The following is a 21,935-nucleotide window of genomic DNA, read 5'->3' on the forward strand; positions in this document are numbered from 1 at the left end:
GCATATTTTCACTTGATAACCATCCTGAGTTTTTACTGTTATATCAGTGTGTTATATCTCCATTGCCTGATGATAAATATCCAGGTGCCACACTGCCAACTTCTCTGTACCATTGGGGTACAATGACACTTTGAATCTTGCAAGACTTGGGCACTGGATACGTCTTCAGAAACTTGTCCAGTGTAATGTAAACATAACTAAAAACAAGCTTCACAAACAAGAATTTATTCTAGTTCAGTACACATGGTAACGAATGTTGAACCGAATACATGTACAAATCGATCTTAAATGTTCCAGTCATACGTGTACCTGAAGTAACTGTCACTCAATATTTCTGGCATAAATTTCCTACAGGACTTTTCATTACTTGATGTACTCATGGTCCTTGTGCCCAGGCTGCAGCATAGGGATGTGGGGCCAGAATGTGGGCTTGCTGACAGGGTCCAGGCTCTTGTCAGGGAAGTAGAAGGCATACATCTCATGTGTCATCTGGTCAGGTGGAGGGATGCTCCCCAGCTTGTCCAGCTATAAACATCACATCAACATAAATGACTCACTTTATGAGGTTTTAACACTTGTAAGTAAAGTCACATGAATTCTAAAGGAGAATACTGCAACAAATGCAGGATAGTTTACCAAATAACACATGAGTAATTGAAAGCAACCAAGCATGAATTAGTCCACGAAAGTTTTAGGTTATATATTTCGGTTTTCATCATCTAAACACAAGAATTCATATTCAGTTTTTCATTTACTGTAACAGATTCTAGCATTCACAAGTTGAACTCAGAAACAAACATCAAGCAAAGTTGGTTTTCTTCCTTTTTTATTCAAAATACAATGTGAGGATTATAATTAAGATACCAGTAGCCCCTTAGTTAATCATGGTGTTTGCTTTCAAAGGACAAACAGTATATAAAGAATAATCTGTGTGTATCATATGGGAGGAAAATGTTATCAGTATATCAACAAAAACAAATCACTATTTGTCATGGTCTTTCAACATATACTTTCTGTCAGGAGACATCCTCAAACAATCCTTGCAGCAGTTTCAGAGACGTTAACAGACAGACACATTGGCAGCAATCCATAAGAATTAAGATCATTTGTAGCTTTGGTCCTGGTGAGCAAACAAGATGTCTGGACAAATGGAAGTCAGTGTATTCAGCAGATCAACCTACCATCATCCTGGCTTCCTTAATCTGTCCCTGAAGTACTCCGACGAAAGCTTTACTTTCAGTATTCTGTCAAAAACAATGATGTATTACTTCTAATATGAATCACATCACCAAGTTTGTCACATTCCAAAGTCCAATGGTAAATATTATCCTTTGGCATTGTTATTCTGTTATACCCATGATTGTAACAATGCTGAAACTGAGTTAACATGTAGTCATGTACCATCCCCAACAGAATCAGCAAGTCAAAAACCCATAATCACAAGTCAGTGAGTAGGGTTTAACAACACCTTGTTTATGCTACTTGAAACGTCAACATGTTATTCTAAACCAGGATGCTGAGCAGTGGCATTTACAACTTCAGAGGTAAAGCCATAAAATGATAAGCACTGATATAGAGCTTATCACACTTGGTGAATTGCAGGGATTTAGATGACCAGACCATCTGTGCCCACTTACACATTTTAACAACTGCTGCTTCACTTCAAACAAACACAAACTTACAGCCTTCTTCTCCTGTGCATCTACCTCCTGAAGCATATTGTTCTTGTCCTTTGGATATAGTACAGAGACATTCTGGTACTGGAAACAGAGACACAATGTAAGGAACTGGGTTTCACCTTAGGATAGGGTACAGAGACATTCTGGTACTGGAAACATAGACACAATGTAAGGAACTGGGTTTCACCTTAGGATATGGTACAGAGACATTCTGTGATCTGGTACAGAGAACATTCTGTGATTTATGTGATGATCCTATATGTGCAGCAAAAGCAACATTTGTCTCTTAGAATAGTCTATAATGCTTCAACATAGTTCAATTTTATAATTCTCAAACCCAGAGTAAATATTGTTCTATGCACTGTCAGCAATATTACAACTGTATCACAGGAAAATTAGGAATCATTTTCAATCTGCAATTTCCATTGGGTTTCATTTCAAAGGAGGAGAAAATTAGTACAAGTGATATCATGCACACAGGCTCTCGTGTCTTTGCAAGGTAAAAGATTTTATAAAATATACTACCCATCAAAGTTTAGTCTAACTTAAAACACTCACTATATTTTATGTATATACATGTGGTTACATCGAAGATGAATTTCTCCACTGGGGAACCAAGTGCAAACCTTACCAGAGTGCAAATAATGCATCAATGCTGAAAAGCATGTGCAAATATCGTGCATGTGAACAGCTGCATGTTGGTGTTGAGAGGAATTCTCATTTTGCAGTTTCATCATTTATTGAACTCATGACAATAAAAGCGTTAATTTGTTTTACAATACATCAGTTCATCTTCATGTGAACAGTACCCTTAAACCAGTGTTTTGGTGTTTCAAAGTAACAGGAGTTTTGGGTCCTGTAAGAATTCTGTCTGACCCATTGAAATTTTCAGGACTAGAGTTTAGACAAACATTTCAGTTTTAACATTTATTGAACTGGCATGACAATAAACATTTTTAAACATCAACAAATGTCCCATATAACAATTTGTTTTGAAATATACATCAGACACAGTTGAAGACTTCTATCATGATTTGTCAGAACGAGTACCACTGTTAAACTGTATAGAATATTTTGCAAAATCTAGTTTAGATCAGCTGACTGAAGTAAGTGGCTACATTTACACTAGTGAGTCTAAACTTTTGATGGGGAGTATATATTCAAATATTTTAGATGACCCCCGACTCGAAATGTTTCACAATACAATACATTATGACAAGGCCGGACACTTCGGTGCACCCAACTCGACTGCTTTGCCCGATCGCTACGCTACCATCGCATGCAATCGATTAAAACTTGATGTAGATATAATCATGGATGATTGGCCTATCGGGCATCACATGACACCTACCAGTTCTTTATTGTTATTTCAGCAAGTCGACTGAAACCCGATTTTGACTCTCAACTAAACGATCTTGACACAAATGGATGACGATATATCCGCACAAAACAGGGATGTGGTCGAAGCAAGCCCTCTACATCAAGTTTTATTAATTGATTGCATGTGATGTTAGCGTAGCGATCGGCAAAACAGTCGGGCTGGGTGCACCGAAGTGTCCGGCCTTGTCATGATGTATTATATTGTGAAGCATTTCGAGTCGGGGGTCATCTCAAATTTTTGTATATATTTTATAAAATCTTTAATCCTCGCAAAGACACGAAGGCCTGTGAGCACGCACTGGTCAGACTATTTCAGGAATCCTTACGCACATAAAATAGCTTACCTGGCTTTCAAACTGTTGGGCAAGAGCTGGGTTTGCAAGTCTCGCTTTGTACAACGAAAAGTCAATTTTGGGCAGGCTCTCCGGATACTGGTGTACCCTGCAACAAAGTCAAAGATTCAAAGTACTACCACTAGTAACAGACAAACTGGATACTAAAACTGATATAATATAACGAAAGTTCACCATGTTCAGTTGAAAAATTCCAACTTACAGAGCAGAGATGCAGATATCAACAACTCCACTCACAGATCTCTTTTGATTTCAAGGTAAATGTCATTCACTGTTGCCACCCGTCTCATCTATAATTGCAGCATTTAAAACGTTTACTGGTAGTAATTTAACTGGCAGGTACTGGGTTTTTTTTGTCAAATATCATAGCTCTCACATGCATCATTCATGTTACTCTCTTGATGTTACTGTAGGTATATACGATAACCAAGCTTAATGAAATGATGTAAACATAAAATATTACAACCATCCACTTGACATACTTGAATGAAAACATATTTGTTTGAGGTATCATGCCGTAATATTCAATCTATATGACTCTAGTCTGTAAGTAATCAAATTTTGGCAAGACAATCGATTGATATTGAGGGCAATGATCAACACCATTACCAAATAACAGAGCCCTACCGCCCAACCCATTTGATCAACTCTCATAAACAGCATAGTGTGGTGGGTGCTTATTCTAACCTGGTATCCAAACAGGGTTAGAAGAAAGCAAGTTGATGGTAATATACCATCTTATTATCTTGGTAACTGCTCTGACTATATGGCTGAAATACTGTAGATGAGACTTAAAACTAACTCTCTCACTCACACTACAATTAAGGCAATTATATCTACAGATAGACAGGGCTCCAGATAATTTTTCAACATCAGGAGTAGGTACTCAATATTTTTTCAATATAAGAGTACTGGAAAAACTTAAGAGTAGATTTAGAGTATTGAATGGAATTTAATGGTGTATCAGTAATCTTGTGTTTCATTTCATATATGCACCACAACATTGCTAGACTTGTGTAAATAGGTCAATAAACATTAAAACAATACTTTTTCAGATAAATACGTCTGTAAATGATTCTAAGACCATACACCATTGCTGTGGTGCGTATCTGCTACGTTTTCTCAATTATTTCCTACCGTATCGTGCATATTTTTTATCTGTACATACACCGATACGACCCTTATCTTAGCCCTGGATAGATGAAAAAAAACTGTTTTCTTTCTCGAAAGGAAGGGATGTAACTCTTCTTCTGAACGGAAAGATTTCTGCCCGTAACCCTCATTTTATTTTATCATTCTATACCTAAGAACAAATGTTTTTTATCCACAAAAAAAATTAACACTAACCCACACCCTAAAACTAAAACCCTAATCCTAAACCTCGAAATAATCCTAATAAATAGAATACATTTCATGCGGGGGTTACGGGCGGAACTCTTACCGAGTTAATATTGTTGGTGTACAATTGAGTACTCTGAATTGGGTAATATTTCGCTCACGATACCTCATTACCTGTGCCGGCGACCAACACAAACATGTGTAGCAGTATATTTTTATTGCAAATATACCTATTTCGTATCCTAAACATAACTAAATAGAAATGACAAATGAACAAAACTGTCACTGGGCTTAGGTACAATTATTCATCACTGACATTGAAAAGAGGTATTTGACATTCATGCCAACAGAATATAATGGTATCGGAAACAAAATATTTCTGAGTAGCAAAAGTATTAACAAGACCTGTTAACAAGGCTCTCTGATTTGGCTTTAAAGGCTCTAAAGAAATCCCGCTGGTTTGCAGGAACCCTTTCGGCAAATGCTGTCCAATCGACAGCAGATTTAGCAATCCTTCGAGCAGCCATCCTCGCAGCGTGTAAATGGCGACCGAGAGACTGACCTTGCCCTGAAACAAGGTTAGGACACAACGTGAGATCTCGAGGAACGAGATTTGAGTATTGTAGAGTATGGCGTCCACATAATGGAAATAGGACGTAAAAATGTTACTATTTTGAATAGAAAAAAGATTAGACTGATAGTTTAGTAGTTGTAGGAAGGGCATTGGGTTCCTTTTTATATCGGGGTTAATTGAAGTTGGGGGGTTCAAATCACAAGCACCATGTCGACTGAAACTATGGAAACAAACCACAGTGCTGTCAACTCCATTTCCAGGCAAGACAGCAAAACGAGGAAGGCCGAGTGGGTGAGGTTAAATGTCGGAGGCACCATATTTATGACCACAAGAACTACTCTCTGCAGAGATCCGAAATCATTCCTCTATAGATTGGTGCAGGAAGACCCCGACCTTGGTTTGAACACGGACAAGGTGAGTCAACATGTCAGTTCACAAGAGGAACCAACAATGGCAACATTAGGCCTCTGGTCTAATTTTGATCATTTTGGATTTATCAGATCCGTACTTCTAGCGTTTCAGTAACTACTATGAAGATTTATCACCATTGCCATAAAAGCAAAAGTAAGCATGCTAAGGCTAGTTCACATTTTTCTTTCTGACAACATGGTTCACCTGGCTCTTTCCTAGTCACTTAATTTGGAATCCTAGATAAATAGAGAATCTCACCCGAGTGTCTTTTGATATCAAATATATCACGAGTTGATAAAGTAACAAATATCCGAGGCCTGCCGAGGATATTTTTACTTTTATCAACGAGTGTTGATATATTTGATATCAGAAGACACCTGGGTGAGATTCTATTTATCATCAAAAATCACTCTTCATTAGTTTTCAATGAAAAATGTACACCTCTGAACACAGTACTGCCATTAGATTTGCAGTGCAGCGATGTCATAGCATTGTGACGTCATCAAGTTCATGACGTCATAGCATTGTCAGGGCATTGTGCAAAATCTACTGTCAAAACGATATCTCCTAGGAGATATCGTCTGATCTCACACAAGCGATATCTCCTGTGGAACACAGTTTTGGATGATAAATCCCTTGGTCGCATGTGTGGTTATACATGCTAGAGATGTTCTTGTGCTGTCATACCATGACAGGTTTTCATTCGACCTTTTGACTCATGGTTGTTATTTTATTTATATTTTATGAGATTTCACCAGCAGAATGTTTGTCAACAAGGACTCCTGCTATTGCCCCACTGACAAAATGTTCAGAATCAACAAACTTGTCTTGTCAAATTTAAGAAAATTATGTATTGGAAACAGAGATCACTGAGACATAACTCACCCCAATGAAAAAATAGTATTAAAAGGTTTTAGTGATGTCAAAAACCTAAGTGAGGTGAGCAAAAAACATATGACATCATTTAAAGTATTATGGCTGCACTTAGAACTTTGGAAGCAATCTTTCATATTAAACATTTGAATGATATGACACTAACCACATCAACATGTAGGTATGTATTCTTAAAGGTTCTAATATTCATATGTATTTCATGTGAGTCTTATTAATAGCAATGGCTAAACATTTCATGTACTGATATTGCGCTACAGGATGAAGAAGGAGCCTACCTCATAGATAGAGATCCCACCTACTTTGGCCCAGTTCTCAATTACTTGAGACATGGGAAACTTGTCATAAATAAAGATCTTGCAGAAGAAGGTAAGTATCTTCAAGACAAGATTCAAACAAATATTTCGATATGACCTCTGTGAATCATGCAAATGATATGCGGGTATAGCATTAGTTAGGGCTTTTATATTATTGAGGGACATGGACCAATGTTGAACTAATCAAAATTATACTAATTATATTTGTATTTAACTGTGATCTAGAAAAAACTAAAATATTTCTGCTAATCAAAGTGTCAAATATTGTTAAAATATTTCAGTTGTATGGCATCATGTTTGCATCATAAATATTTCACCAAGGAGAGATTTGACTGTCATGTTTATGCAAAACTAAATCCTGAATATCAATGCTTATAATTATATTTAACTGTTACTTTTCATCCCACATCAGGGGTGGTGGGGTAGCCTAGTGGTTAAAGTGTTCGCTTGTCACACCAAAGTCCCAGGTTCAATTCCCACATGGGTAAAATGTGTGAAGCCCATTTCTGATGTTCACCGCCATGATATTGCTGGAATATTGCTAAAGGTGGAGTAAAATTAAACTTCATCCCACATCATATTACCATGAAAACATGTGCTTCACTTTACACACATGTAAACCTTTATTTCAATTTGGAGAAACATTGACTCAAGCAAAAATGTGTATTGGATGGGATGTCAAAATACCATATGTTGATTGAGCTGTTGTGGTTAGCTAATGTGGACTTGTAGAAATAACTGCTACTCCACACTTGTGAGTTGACAAATGACTGAGAATGCTACAAAGAAACATGCATCTATTTTCAGGTGTTTTGGAGGAAGCTGAGTTTTACAACATCACTGATTTGATAAAGCTGGCCAAGGATAAGATCAGAGAAAGAGATGCCAAACAAAACCAGGTAAGGTTCCACCAGACTCACTGGTTTGATGTTAAGACACTTAAGTTTTGAGTCCAGATATGAATGATGTATTGTACTTCTATAACTGGTTGTATGTATTAAGTACAATACTTACTATACTTACTTATTTGAAGCAAATACGTTGTATTGGCATATTTCTGCAAATATTACGGTGCTTAGGTATTGTCTGTTGTTGAAAATACCTATCTTCCACTGAGAAAGATAACTCCAACAGCCTTTCATGTAGACATGGTGTTACCTTTATGAGATGATGCACCTTAAGAGGCCACTGTTAATGCTGGGCAGCAAGGTTTATAAGGGGAAGAGAGAGTCTTGAAAATAAAATGATAAGAATGATCTTAAACTGCCACCTGAGATGAAAATGTTGATAAAGATCATGATTTGATTATGGCTGATCTAACACTTGTCACATCAACTAGCCAATACAGTACAATGTGCTGTTCCACCAGGACAGTACACCTGTGGGCCTGTCTGGCCAGCATTATGTAAATGTCGTGGAGGACAGTTTAAACCACCAGGAGGAAGTCCTCTTCAGGAAACAGGAGCATCTGTGATGACCTTGGACCTTCTCAATACAGACCATTATAGTTAGCCTTAGAACTTTTGAACCACCCTTCTTACATACACACTGCCTTCTATGAATTTCTTCATGTACAAAACTATGGTCAGTTAATGCAAAAGTTTGTTTAATAATAAATCATTTATTTCTATTAGGACATTCTAGAGTAGTACAGATTGGTCAAGGTGAACAAGCTTGTTTTCATGCATCCTTGAAGACTTTCTTTACTGCTTTGTCTTCCAGACATATATGAAGAATGTATATAGAGTGCTACAGTGTTCTGAGGAGGAGCTCACTCAGATGGTGTCCACAATGTCTGATGGCTGGAAGTTTGAACAGGTATGCATTAGCATCTATTTATCATGTTTCCGTGGGGAGTGTTGACAGGGATACCAGTCAAACTGTGGTATAAGCTAACTCTCATACATTGTCAGTGATTGTCTGATATTGGGAGATTTGAAATATGGCTAATGATTTTGAACTAAAAATCCATTTTAAGCTCGTTTGCAAACATATTTTTATTCCTAATTCTTGTCTGTCTCAAAAACATAAATGTTTCCTGGACCAAATTCATATTTCCGCATATTTTGTTTTGTAGATTTATTCCTGAAATATTCTGTCATCAGCTATGCTTCTTTTGAGTTAATATATTTCTTGAGCAAAGACACACTTTTTATTTTTGTTCTTTTCAAGCTGATCAACATAGGATCCCAGTATAACTACGGGTCTGAAGATCATGCAGAGTTCCTTTGCGTGGTCTCCAAAGAATGTCCGAACATTGTCAATGGTCATGAGAGTGAGTCTACAGACCGTGCTAAGGTAGGTCATCATCAGATTCAGTGTTTGTGTGGAATGTCAAACTTTGTCCCATTTTTAACAGATGAGTGAGTAGACGACTGGCTGTAATCATTTATAATGGAAATTCACATCATTCAAGTCCCCACTTACCTCACATTAACATAGGCGGACCCAGAGGGGGGTACAGGGGTGTGCGCATCCCCTTTTGTCCTGAAAGTTTATTAAATGACCATATAAACTCGTGAAAATGAAGTGTGCATCCTCCCTTTCTCAAGAGTGTGCACCCCACCTTTCTCAAAAAGCTGTATCCACCCCTGCATTAACCATGGTGGCCTAATTATTTAAGACGCCACAATTCAATCTGAAGAGTTGCGTCCCTTTGGCATGTTAGCAACATGATGGTAGGTTCAAATCCTTATTCACTTCATTTATGTTTCTAGGTTTGTCAATACCACATCCATGCTCATGAATTTCACCAAAGTGGCATTCATCTAGGACAGCAATCAATTTTGGCTTTCCTCTATAATTAAGAATGCATGTTGTGATATGACTGAAAAATACTGTCCAAACTCATTAAACTCAATATACTCTCACATTGAGCACATTTTATGTCAGTGTATAAGTTGTGTTAGGTGTGTCACTTTTCATTGTCTGGACGTTAATAAACTTAATTTAATCCTATCATTACAAGTTATATAACTGCACCCTTTGAGATGTATTATCTTGCAATTACAGGTGTTGCAGCAGAAAGGCTCAAGGATGTGACTAATTCCAGCGTTTTTGAGAAGCGCATCAGAGACTAGTTGTTTCAGTCTGTTTGACCTTGCTTATCTGTGGTATGAGAAGATTCTGCCATTTTTCAAACGGACATGAAGCTACTGAAGAATCTCACTCCAGCAAGAAGAGAGACATGATGTGTCTTTGCACAGGAAATATATGTCATTGCTGAGTTTAAACAAGTATTCAGTTTCCACTAACGCTCATTCTTGGTGGATCATTTTGAACATACTTCAGCTCTTGAGCATTTTGCATGTGTCATTTGACAGCATCAGCTGTTGCCATGTCTGTTATGTGTGGTACAGTGGTTGCCCTCTTTAGAGCTTCTCAAACTTTACACCATTATAGATGCTGTTACGTGTAGTATTATATTTTATAACAATGCTTTTACTAATACATTAGGGGCCATGGTTCCAACTTCCAAAGGAGATCATTTATATTTTGACCATATTTAAAAGCAGAGGACAGTGATGAGTGAAACATTGCAGTTGTTCTGATGGCAAAAATAGCAAGTTTGTTGTTTCTTTTTAGTACCTTATGTGACAAATTATGAAGTTCACTTCAGTGTTTGTCTGAATCTTTGTATACATGTGGTTATTGTGCTGAGTCTGTGTTATGGCGTCACTTGTTGTATGATCTAGTGCTGTTCTTTGACTAAATGCAGTTGTATTTTATCATAATCTGCATTTATTGTAAAAAGATGAGTCTGATGATGTTTGATGTTTTGCTGATGATGATTGTCATCTAGCAAGACATAATTACATCGGATTACTGAACATGGTTGTTTATTACTACGCTCTCAATCTTTCTTCATTCAGTGAACTGAAATATTCTTTGCAATATAGAATGTTGAAATATTCTGTAATCAAGTGTAATTGTTGTCTAATTGTCTGCTGAGATTATGTGATTGTGAGAGTTCATTTTGATGAAGTACTAGTCACTAGCGTACATGTTATGGAAGATGGGTTTGTGCTATTACCAGTAAAGTGGTCATTTAGTGGCAGTGCAGAGAGTGTTCAGTGAGCTAGCAATGTGTTCTTTTAACTTTACTTGCAAGTCATAGGGGAGATTTGAATTTAATTATGTTGGGTTTTTTTGTAAATCAGAATTACCTGGCATGTCATCAATGTTACACCTGACTGACTTGACCAATTCAATTCAGACAAAGTAAGATAACCGATAAATGCAAAATTATGTTTTTGCTTATCCATTCCATATCTTCAAACACCAGTGCAAATATCACCTCCTTCAGAGTGGGAGGTGGGCAAGTGGGTAAGATTTGTTTTTACACCTGGATCTATTTGACAAGGAACACAGGTAATTCTGTTGTTTGGTACTTCTCAATTCGCTGTGCAGAGTTGCATCCCTTTTAGATGCCAGAATGCTATGATCATTGGTTTGAATGGAAGGTTTTGGTTATGATTCCTGGCACCAGTGCTCATGGTTTCATGGTAAACATGTACAACCTGCATCACTCAGGGCCTTCCACCAACATCAGCTCTCACACATCAGTACTGTTCAAAGTTTAACCCACCTCACTCATTATCAACAAAACTGTGGTCATCTGTCAGATCCTGGAGTATAATAAGCTAACATTATCCCAGTACCTATACACGTCAGCTCAACATAGTCGCAATTGCAAGACTTTTCACTGTGATGTGAAGGACTATGTCTGCAACTGTGCTCCTGTGTAGGTGATGTCATCAAGCAGCAGCAGGTTACACATAGTTGCACATAAATCCACGAAACACACACACAATGGGGGAGTTTCAAAGATATTTGTCATAACATTTTATCATTGTTGCCACTGTGAACTGACAGCTGGTCACACTGATCACTGTGTGTGTTCACACAGACTTAGGAAATGCTTCACATCATACATAATGTTTGAAGAGTCACTGCCTCTGTTCATGGTTCATTATGACAGATGGTTAAGTGTGAAGTAGAAGCATTGATCCTCAGGTCCACACAGAAGTTGTTACAGCCAACTAAATCACACTGTTGCTGTTAAAGAAGGGTTGTGTGTAGATAACTAAGTCAGTTTATTATTCCTGTGAAACATAAGGTAAAGCCACTGGTTACTTTAACTGCTATCATTTCATTTTGCTACATTATCAACAACATGTCTGTTAACTCTGGCTAGTCCAGTGGGTGACCATATTGGGAGACTGAACTGTTAGACATTTCATCAAGCTACATTTAAGATTTACAGTGTGTTTGTTTGCAATGATACATAGTGCTACCAACGTCTGAAGACTGCAGTCATCACTGTCATGTAATCACCACTATGTTAGATAGTGTACAATTACTGCTGATTCCACCAATATACAGTTCACAGCCTCCTATAACAATATCGGCTACACTAACACCACATGTAACTAGTCATATTATCAAAACAAGATTTTCTCATCTGGTAGCTGGTAGATTAAACATTTGTCATTAAATGTGTTGTTAACCCAAGATAGAGTATATGGATCGCTAGACTCAAAAGCTATTTGAGCAAGCCTTGAAAACCCTATGACACCCTTTGTTCACACACTGAGTAAACAGAGCACTTTATCAAAGCAGTTCTGATCATATTTTTTGTGTGTATTTTTTAAAATGGTTTGCCATTATAGTGTAAGTAGTCTTATGGCGATTGTTAGTTTCTTAATATTAATGACGACAGTATCCCCATTCAAAGATGTTTTCATATTTTTCAGCAGAGTATGTGTCATATTTCCTCTAATAAATCCACTTACATTTCTTGATTCATTCACAGTCTGTTCCTGACATACTTTTGAGGCTGATCATTTTTGATGGACCATTGATTACTAGAATGTTCTTCTGACCAGAAAAGCTAATCTTTTTAAGCTGTATACATTGTTTGTTTAACAATACTATTCAGGTATCATCTCGATCTCCATGAACTTGTTAGCAGACTAGAATGTTGGTGTATTGAACACAATGTTTATGAGAGGAAATATGGTAGCTTATGAAATGCTGCTGTGAGACTTTGGTGACTTTTGCATGTGATGTAATAAATGAAACCAATATTCCAACAACCCAAGTGTATGGCAATCATCTTCAGTTTTAATTAAACATTGAAAAGGGTGCTGAGACTGGACATTTTCCATGTTTTCATATGAGAAGTAGAATGTGGATTCTACTTAGAGAATGTTTAGAAAGTAGTGCCAAAATGTGTCAACGATTCACCATACTTGATATTGAACATCCTTTCTTCGCCTTTCTTCTTCTTGATGGTTAGTGTTAGGCTTAAGAAAACTAAATAATTGGTTCTCAGTCCATTTCAAGGAAAGTGTCTACTTACAAGAATGGGTTCTTTGAACAGATATAAATCAATCTACATGCTTGGTTGAGTTTCAAAACAGGTCAGTGTCTGTGAACCAAGTTTTATGTTTTAACTGTGTCATCACTTCATGTTGAAAGTGTTGTTTATTTATTAAATGTATAAAACAACTTGTAAATTCATCATCATTGATATTACTCTATTTTCTGATATTTCTGTCTATATTTGTGAAAATTTGTAAATGAATTTTGTAATATCTCCAATATAATTGGTGTATCAACACTGATGAAACTATTGATTTGTTTGTCATGTACAATTATCCACACATCTGTAACACAAATAAGAACCTGTGAATTAACAAAACATTTATGAATTTAACATAACAGCACATTACATGTTTTTTTGTGATAATATTATGAAGTATAACTGGTTTTCAGTTGTAGATACTGTATTCGTTTTTTTTAGAGTACACAATGTAGTCTGATTATTTGGACTTGCATGGAAAAGTGCTTCTGAGTCTGTTCAGAAGACAAAACCTGCATATTTAGTGAGCAATTTTGTTGAATTATTCCTTTTGTTCATCTGGCAATAATTACATACATGTATGTTATTGTTGCAGAAAAGAATAAAAACCAATTATTTTGCAAGAGATTCTATTTATTGCATGCACTACCTTCTCACCAGCCCCCTTGTATACTCTAAGAGTAATGCAAGAAGATCTTTGAAGCACATGTGCTTACTCCTAGTCTTCTGTCATTTGTATGGTTGTTTGACTACTCTGTCAGTCAGTGTAACACTTTCTGGTCTGATTTACTGGTCTGTATTATGTTGCCAATTCATTCCTCATTGTCATATGACCATTGGTATTTCAAGCCTACATAATAGAAATCAAAATGCCATTTTGTGAGTAAATATTAAATATCATATTTGTATATTTCTCTGTCATTGTTGATCTTACTTTTGCCATTGATTTCTTGTTGTGTTTTCATTGACATCTGTGCTTCTTTCAGCCATTGGGCAAAGTGTATATGTCACAATATCATTTCAAGTGTCTGTTTTATAGAAAAACTGTACATTTTATGAAGAATAAATTTTTAGAGTAAATCTCAATTTGCTTCTGTGTCTGTTTTTATGGATGACCTCGGATTGAACATGACTCAATGTGCAACATGTATCTTATATTTTACTATTATCACAGAATTACACTATTGCTCTAGTGATACATTAGTTTTTATACATGGACAGTTGGTTGTTATCCCTTGTCAACATACATTTTAACTAATGTACACTTGAAATTAATGAACTATTTTTTTATGTGACACTCAAGTGATTTAAAACTGTTTGGAAACCAAGTCACCAGTAGGGCTCGAGGCAGCTTCCTAGAACACCTGACAGAACAATGTGAAGTTGGCTATGACATATTTTCAAATATTTGTATAGTCCTCGAAAAGCCATTTAAGTACTCTATAACCAGCCATATGATCACCACCGTAAAAATAGATAGTGCGTAAACTGTGTGCCTCTGCCGAAATGGCCAAAGACAGTATTGCCTGTTGACATATTCCATGAGGAAAAGTCTATCCTCATGTGCCTCATAGTACCAACAAACACCATGTGACCAATAATCAGTCTGATCACCAGTCAAAAATAGAGTATGTGACCAAACCTGAAATCACGACATTACCCGGAAAGAACCTCTCCGTAATGTGTAGATGGTCCTTCACAGCCTGGTACCGTTATGTCATACTCCCAGTAAGTCTCAAGATCTTTGCCAAGGGACGATTGCTCCACTCTTCAGTAACAGCGTTGCTGCGTTCCAGTAGAGTTGGTCGAAGGTCGGGGCGTCGTGAGAGGGCAATCTGCAGCTCGTTCTGTGTGTGTTTGAGAGCGCTAAGGTCTGATGTCTTAGGTTCTATGCTGACAATGGCCTCCTGCTCTAAGAAGGCTTCTACGACCCTTTACGATTAGGTAGTGCGTGAATGAACTCCGATCCGACTGCATCCGATGTCCAGGACACATCCTGAATGTGATCCCTGTAGCGCAAGCCTATCATAATGCCCAAGTGTAAGACATGGAGACCGGTCGCCCAGCTCTATTGCTCCCACTTCAAATCATGATTGAGTCCCCCAAAGCTTTCATGTTCAGCTCGAATCCTGAATCTTTCTTCTTAACTACGAACACTCAGGCACGACGATATGTGAAGTCTATACAGTATCTCGATTCATCAGTATTTATTCTTGAGCCCATTCCTCTCACTCCTGTAGGCATTATCATGAGCCCAATCCAAATGCTGTCAGTGAGATGCCAATGCATGCCCTACGGGTATGGAGTCGTGATGGCCAAGGACTTTCATTCCCTGTACCCTGTATACTGTACCTTATACGAACGTTTGGCTGAAAAAAACCCAATAAAACGAAAAGAAAAACCAACAACAACCGAATCATTGTTGCCACAGTCAATTAATTTAACGATATTCCGGACCCGCTGGATAACACCGATAATCTCCATGGCCGTAGACAGAAGTACAATGAAGTGTTAGATAAGGCGTTGACTGGCAATACAATTATGTGGAGACAACTTGAAGGCGAAATAAATCGACGGCGATAAAGACATTTAGTAAAAAAAACGAAACAGAATAAGTGTTTGAAAACACGTATATCGTTGGAAGCACTATACTCCAGGTAAAAGCTTGGAATCTTGTTCATGCACGTTTATTATGATAATATGTCAACGTGTAATCGACGAGGGAATTGGCTCAGACTGAAGACGAAGAATAATTCAGTCCAAACTTTTTTAGTCCCTTATAAAATAGATGAATACAGGTCGAAGCGAGGGAAGTCGAGCAGCCGTTCCAACTCCACTACAAGTCAAATCCAGCAAGCAGGCGTATCCCTGTCGGAATACCAGACTCACTAAAGTAGATATGCTGACAAATATACACATGGAAAGCAGTATCGCACCTTCCCACATTTTCATAGTATCAATATGTTACCATTAACCATTGCAAAGGAACTTTGATGTATTGTCTTACTACAAGATTTTGTACCGGTGTGTGTGTGTGTGTGTTGTGTGTACCGGTGTGTGTTGCGTAAATCATCAACAGCACGTGTACGATGTGGTCATTGTCGTCCATGAAGACTAGCCTTGTGTTCATATGGTGGTCTTCGATATGTGGTACAGCTGCTCTGTCTAGGGTGTCAGTGATTGTCCTTTCAAACGTTGTCTGATCATAGGCACGCCACACCAACCCCGCTCTAAGATATTCCGTTGTGTATATACAGACAGTCAGACAGACAGTTTTATTCAATATCAGACGATGGATGTCAAAACACTTTCTCAAACTCAATGTTGACAAAACCGAGTTTCTTGTGTTCTCGTCCCCCGATATGCAGTCAAGCCTGAACATCCCCAACTTGTGAAATCACAGTTGACCAAAAGCCCAAATGCTCGAAATCTGGGTGTGATTTTCAACTCAACCTTCAGTATGGGGCACAAGAGCAACACTTGAACAAGCTACAGCGAGTACAAAACAGTACAGCCAGACTCATTAATTACCAGGACCAGGATACAGAAGCACATTATACCTGTGCTGAAGGAACTACACTGGCTTCCAGTGAGACAAAGAATAGTCTTCAAACTACTCACGTTTGTCCACAAGTGACTCAATGGAGTAGCCCATGTATACCTTGAAGAACTGTTTGTAGCTCACAAGCCGAACCGGACATTGAGATCTGCAGATCAGAACCTGCTAACAGTCCCGCCTTCTCTGACAAAACGATATGGAGACAGGAGTTTCCGTAGAGCAGGCGCCGATCTGTGGAATGGGCTGCCCCTGGCTGTCAGACAAATCAAGGAACTCAGCAGCTTCTGTTCCACCCTGAAAACCCTTTTGTCTCCTGCGCACTTGAGCAGGGAGTCTCTGGATATGATGCGCTATATAAATGTCCGATTTATTATCATTATTACTAGATTAAGAGATTAAGATGAGAAATGCAGCAGAGTGGGTTCGGGTATCCTGGCACAGTCAGGCTGGTAAGGCTCATCATCAGCTCAGGGCCCTTGCCCCCTCTACACGCAGACCAGACAGCGAATGGGACTGCCTAGTCGAACCCACCAAGAACTTTCCGGAGAATATGTAGACTCCCCAACACTGCAGCCTTCTGCGTTAGCCAGAGTGTCAGTATTATTATCAATATAAAGGTCACTGGCCCAAAATACAAGCATTTGTCATTGAATAATTAAAGCACACATAAAATATATAATCAAAGAAAATAGGATTTCCTGATTTTGCAGACACATTTCAAGGCGTTACATATACAGCGTTTCCAAACACGGGTTCGGCCATCAGTCATAAAGAAAAGAAATCGACTTTCGTCGGACCAATGGGTCCTTCCACATGACCTCAACTTCCAGAGACGTCGACCATGACACCAAGCGAGCCCTGCTGCATGTGTTCCCAGGAAAACAACGTACGTCTGCTACCCGGTCGAGTTTAAGCGATTTCGGGCAGTTCTGTTGGTCAAACGACTGACGATGTAGAAGCCACTCTGTTCTTAACACACTGCTTGACATGGACGTATGAAGTCTTGTGATTCTGAAAAGGACTGTATGTAAAAGGACAGGTGTGGATGGACCAGCGTGTCGTCAACGTGCAGCAGTTTCTAATTGAATTTAAACAGAGATGTATTGACATTGAAGTTCAAAATTGGGTTTCATACCTTCGTAAATATTCCAAACTTGAGATGTACAGACAAATTAAGGTATATCTTTTCTGAAGAATATTACTTTAGTGTAGTCAAATTAAAAGCTTACTGTATTGCATTGTGTAAGTTCCGCTGTTCCAACCATGACCTAATGATTAAATATGGAAGACGTTTCAAACTTGACCGCAAAGATCGTCTTCGCACATTCTGTGTTAGACCTACTATTTAATCTAAATTACATTTCTGTCTTGAATGTCCAGTTTATCACGACCTGCGATCAGATCTCTTGCAAGAATTTTATTAATTGTTTTCCATCTTGCAATAAGCTTATCTCATTTTCTAAGATGCCTAGCGGTTAGAACAATCGAAAAAAAAATACATTATCAGACAATAAAGGTATAGTTTTTTGATGACGTAACAATTGAATGACGTTATCCCGTCACTGCGCCATTCTAGTGTGCCCCCTCGTAATCGAACCATTTTACATTACGTCACAATGTAAGCGACGTCACGATGCATGTCAGTTGTCATCGCCTCGTACGGCCTCCTACAGTAAACTACACCGTTGCATCCCGTTTCTTGGTTTGCTGTTGCTTCACGCAGCTGACATCACTGGTGGAAACATTACGTTTATGTTTTACGACGGTTAAAATGTCTCATTTCGACTAACAAGTTTTCAGCGACACGGTAACGTTCGCAATGTTTACATTCCCACAATGCAATCGTGGAATGTCGCTTGACTACTCAACTTCCTCTGGATGTACTGATCTAAACTTACGTTGGTAGTAGAAATGCAACGTTCATATTGCCCCATATGGTTTACGTTAATGGCAGATGTAATTAAAATAATTCAGAGAAGATATTTAATCCGAACGTAAACCGTCATCAAACTGTTATCATTTGTTTTTTTCTGGTAACGTTCGTCTTAACGTAGGGGGCAGACACGTCAATAGAACAGCGCGCCAGTTAGCCCTGTGCGAGGATTCTTAATGTAGGTCACAGACACCGTCGTTTGTTTTCTGCCTTAAATTAATCGTACTTATCCTTAGAAAGTATTAAATTTGGCATCTTAGAAAAGAAATACAGTTCGCTCTACCACCATGTATAGTGTAATAAAACACACTTTCGCCACGAACTATTATAACGTTAAAGCACTCGGACGCAAGCGTCCTCGTGCTTTAACTATAATAGTTCAGGGCAAAAGTGTGTTTTATTACACTATACATGATGGTAAAGCGAACTGTATTTCTTAATTCTAAGATGCCTAGCGGTTAGAACAATCGGAAAAAAAACACATTATCAGACAATAAAGGTATAGTTTTTTGATGACGTAACAATTGAATGACGTTATCCCGTCACTGCGCCATTCTAGTGTGCCCCCTCGTAATCGAACCATTTTACATTACGTCACAATGTAAGCGACGTCACGATGCATGTCAGTTGTCATCGCCTCGTACGGCCTCCTACAGTAAACTACACCGTTGCATCCCGTTTCTTGGTTTGCAGTTGCTTCACGCAGCTAACATTACTGGCGGTAACATTACGTTTATGTTTTACGACGGTTAAAATGTCTCATTTCGACTCACAAGTTTTCAGCGACACGGTAACGTTCGTAATGTGTACATTCCCACAATGCAATTGTGGAATGTCGCTTGACTACTCAACTTCCTCTGGATGTACTGATCTAAACTTACGCTGGTAGTAGAAATGCAACGTTCATATTGCCCCATATGGTTTACGTTAATGGCAGATGTAATTAAAATAATTGAGAGAAGATATTTAATCCGAACGTAAACCGTCATCAAACTGTTATCATTTGTTTTTTTCTGGTAACGTTCGTCTTAACGTAGGGGGCAGACACATCAATAGAACAGCGCGCCAGTTAGCCCTGTGCGAGGATTCCTAATTTAGGTCACCGACACCGTCCTTTTTGTTTCTGCCTTAAATTAATCGTAATTATCTTTAGAAAGTATTAAATTTGGCATCTTAGAAAAGAAATACAGTTCGCCCTACCACCATGTATAGTGTAATAAAACACACTTTCGCCCTGAACTATTATAACGTTAAAGCACTCGGACGCAAGTGTCCTCGTGCTTTAACTATAATAGTTCAGGGCAAAAGTGTGTTTTATTACACTATACATGGTGGTAGAGCGAAGTGTATTTCTTAAATTCACATCCCAAAACAATGTTATCATAAACAATCTTGCTAAATATATTGCATCATGTTGATGCTATCAATGTCCTGTATATGAGAATGTTATGGTGCTTTGTCAACGTATTGTGGCACTAACTTACATGTACAATGGGCCTCTCTCTCTCTCTCTCTCTCTCTCTCTCTCTCTCTCTCTCTCTCTCTCTCTCTCTCTCTCTCTCTCTCTCTCTCTCTCTCTCTCTCTCTCTCTCTCTCTCTCTCTCTCTCTCTCTCTCTCGTCCTTGTGTACACACAGTAATGGCATGGATCTGGACAAAAAACTTAGGGATGTGATTACAGCTACGGCCTAGGAGAGAGTCGATAAAGGTTATAAATGCCATAACATGACTTGCTGTTTAAACAATGGCACACCTGACCACTGCTAGGCATTGATCACGGCATGTGAAGTAGTCACGATGGAGTTCCTTAACTATATGCTACTCTCGACTGTACAAAAGTGGACTAGTCCACAAGCTATAATTCATAAAGGATAATACGTTGTCAAAACACTGAGCTTTTAAGTCTATGATAACAAGAACGGCACTACTGGTTATGACCCCATAAAACAAATTAGGACAGCTGTAAAACGCGCGACAAAAGGTAATAAACCTACCACGAGTATAGTACAAGAGCGGCTGAAGGCTCGATACACCTACACTCTACATAAGGATAACCCTAAATTATTTCCAAGAGAGGCCTAAATTGTTTCCAAGAGAGGCAAGATCTAGTAGAAATATAGTAGATCAACTATGGCATATGACAGTTATGACATCCCATGGATCTGAAAATGATGGTTATAAATATATTTTGGGTGTTTAACAAAAAGACGAAGATAGAGCCGTTGAAACCTAAACACCCTTCGCATGTTCCTGATGGCATTAAACGTATGTCAAGACCCCGACAGTCTTCAAAGCGAATTCAGTAACAGCTTGTTTAAGTCCTTCGCGTAGTTAATGAAAGGCATCTTTTCTTACACCGGTCAAAATCCAACACAAAGTGTATGGTAGTAGGTACTTTTTCAGCGAACTTTGAAAACGACACACGCTGGGTTACTTTACTAGAAACGAGTTCTACTACGCTAGAAACTAGTACTACTACACTTACGTGGTTACAATTCGAGTTATCACAGAGTATCGGGAGAAGCCCCGAAGACGTACTACCGAATGACTACACAGGTGAATTACTCGTGTTGGGATTTCATGAGCGACTCCAAGAAAACATCCACCTAACTAAATAAGAAAATAATACATTTAGAGGTAGGATGTACCGTTAGAGTTAGTGAAAAGGTGTTCGGAAAGGGGTATTAAGCCAAGTAGACACATCTTACCGCCGTGAATTATGACCAGTAATGTCCAGTATAAATAAAATACGCTGTAGAAGAATTACTTGTTTGCCACCAGTAGGAGGAGACTGGCAGAAGTTATCCATCGAGGGGTGTCTACACCAGGTACTGACGGGGTCGCCAGTGGAGGTTCATACAATCACAACCAGCATTATTGGAGAACTATGTGACAATGAGAATGGTGGCGTAATCATGGTGACCATACTTTTCGGCATTGATGACGTTTACGTTTTTGTGTATTCTTCTCAGATTGCCAATAAATTTCAGTTTCAGTTTTAATCAGGGTAAAATATATTACGGTTATCATATCAGTATCGCGGAATTTTTCCAAGCATATACAAGGGCATGTAGTGGCTTCGTACTACCGGCATGTAGTGGCTTCGTACTACCGGCGTGTAGTGGCTTCGTACT

At 38.4% G+C, this 21,935-nt stretch overlaps 2 protein-coding genes across 2 annotated transcripts; one reads left to right on the forward strand and one right to left on the reverse strand.

Annotated features, from left to right (window-relative positions):
* Positions 1 to 209: 209 nt before the first annotated feature.
* LOC124286725 (ATP synthase subunit d, mitochondrial-like) lies at positions 210 to 5,324 on the reverse strand. Its single transcript, XM_046723151.1, has 5 exons — positions 5,156 to 5,324; positions 3,404 to 3,500; positions 1,683 to 1,760; positions 1,182 to 1,244; positions 210 to 525 (listed from the first exon to the last, which is right to left on the reverse strand). The coding sequence occupies exons 1-5, from the start codon at positions 5,275 to 5,277 to the stop codon at positions 364 to 366; spliced, it is 522 nt and encodes a 173-aa protein (XP_046579107.1). The 5' UTR covers positions 5,278 to 5,324; the 3' UTR covers positions 210 to 363.
* Positions 5,325 to 5,352: 28 nt separating this feature from the next.
* Positions 5,353 to 14,396, forward strand: LOC124286724 (BTB/POZ domain-containing protein KCTD5-like). Its single transcript, XM_046723150.1, has 6 exons — positions 5,353 to 5,738; positions 6,887 to 6,995; positions 7,751 to 7,842; positions 8,666 to 8,761; positions 9,116 to 9,241; positions 9,956 to 14,396. Exons 1-6 carry the CDS (start codon positions 5,532 to 5,534, stop codon positions 9,983 to 9,985), a joined length of 660 nt encoding a protein of 219 aa, XP_046579106.1. The 5' UTR covers positions 5,353 to 5,531; the 3' UTR covers positions 9,986 to 14,396.
* The last annotated feature ends 7,539 nt before the right edge of the window (positions 14,397 to 21,935 follow it).

This window comes from Haliotis rubra, unplaced genomic scaffold, assembly GCF_003918875.1.
Source record: "Haliotis rubra isolate DU_JTF1 unplaced genomic scaffold, ASM391887v1 Scf39, whole genome shotgun sequence".
In the NCBI taxonomy this organism is placed as follows: domain Eukaryota; kingdom Metazoa; phylum Mollusca; class Gastropoda; order Lepetellida; family Haliotidae; genus Haliotis; species Haliotis rubra.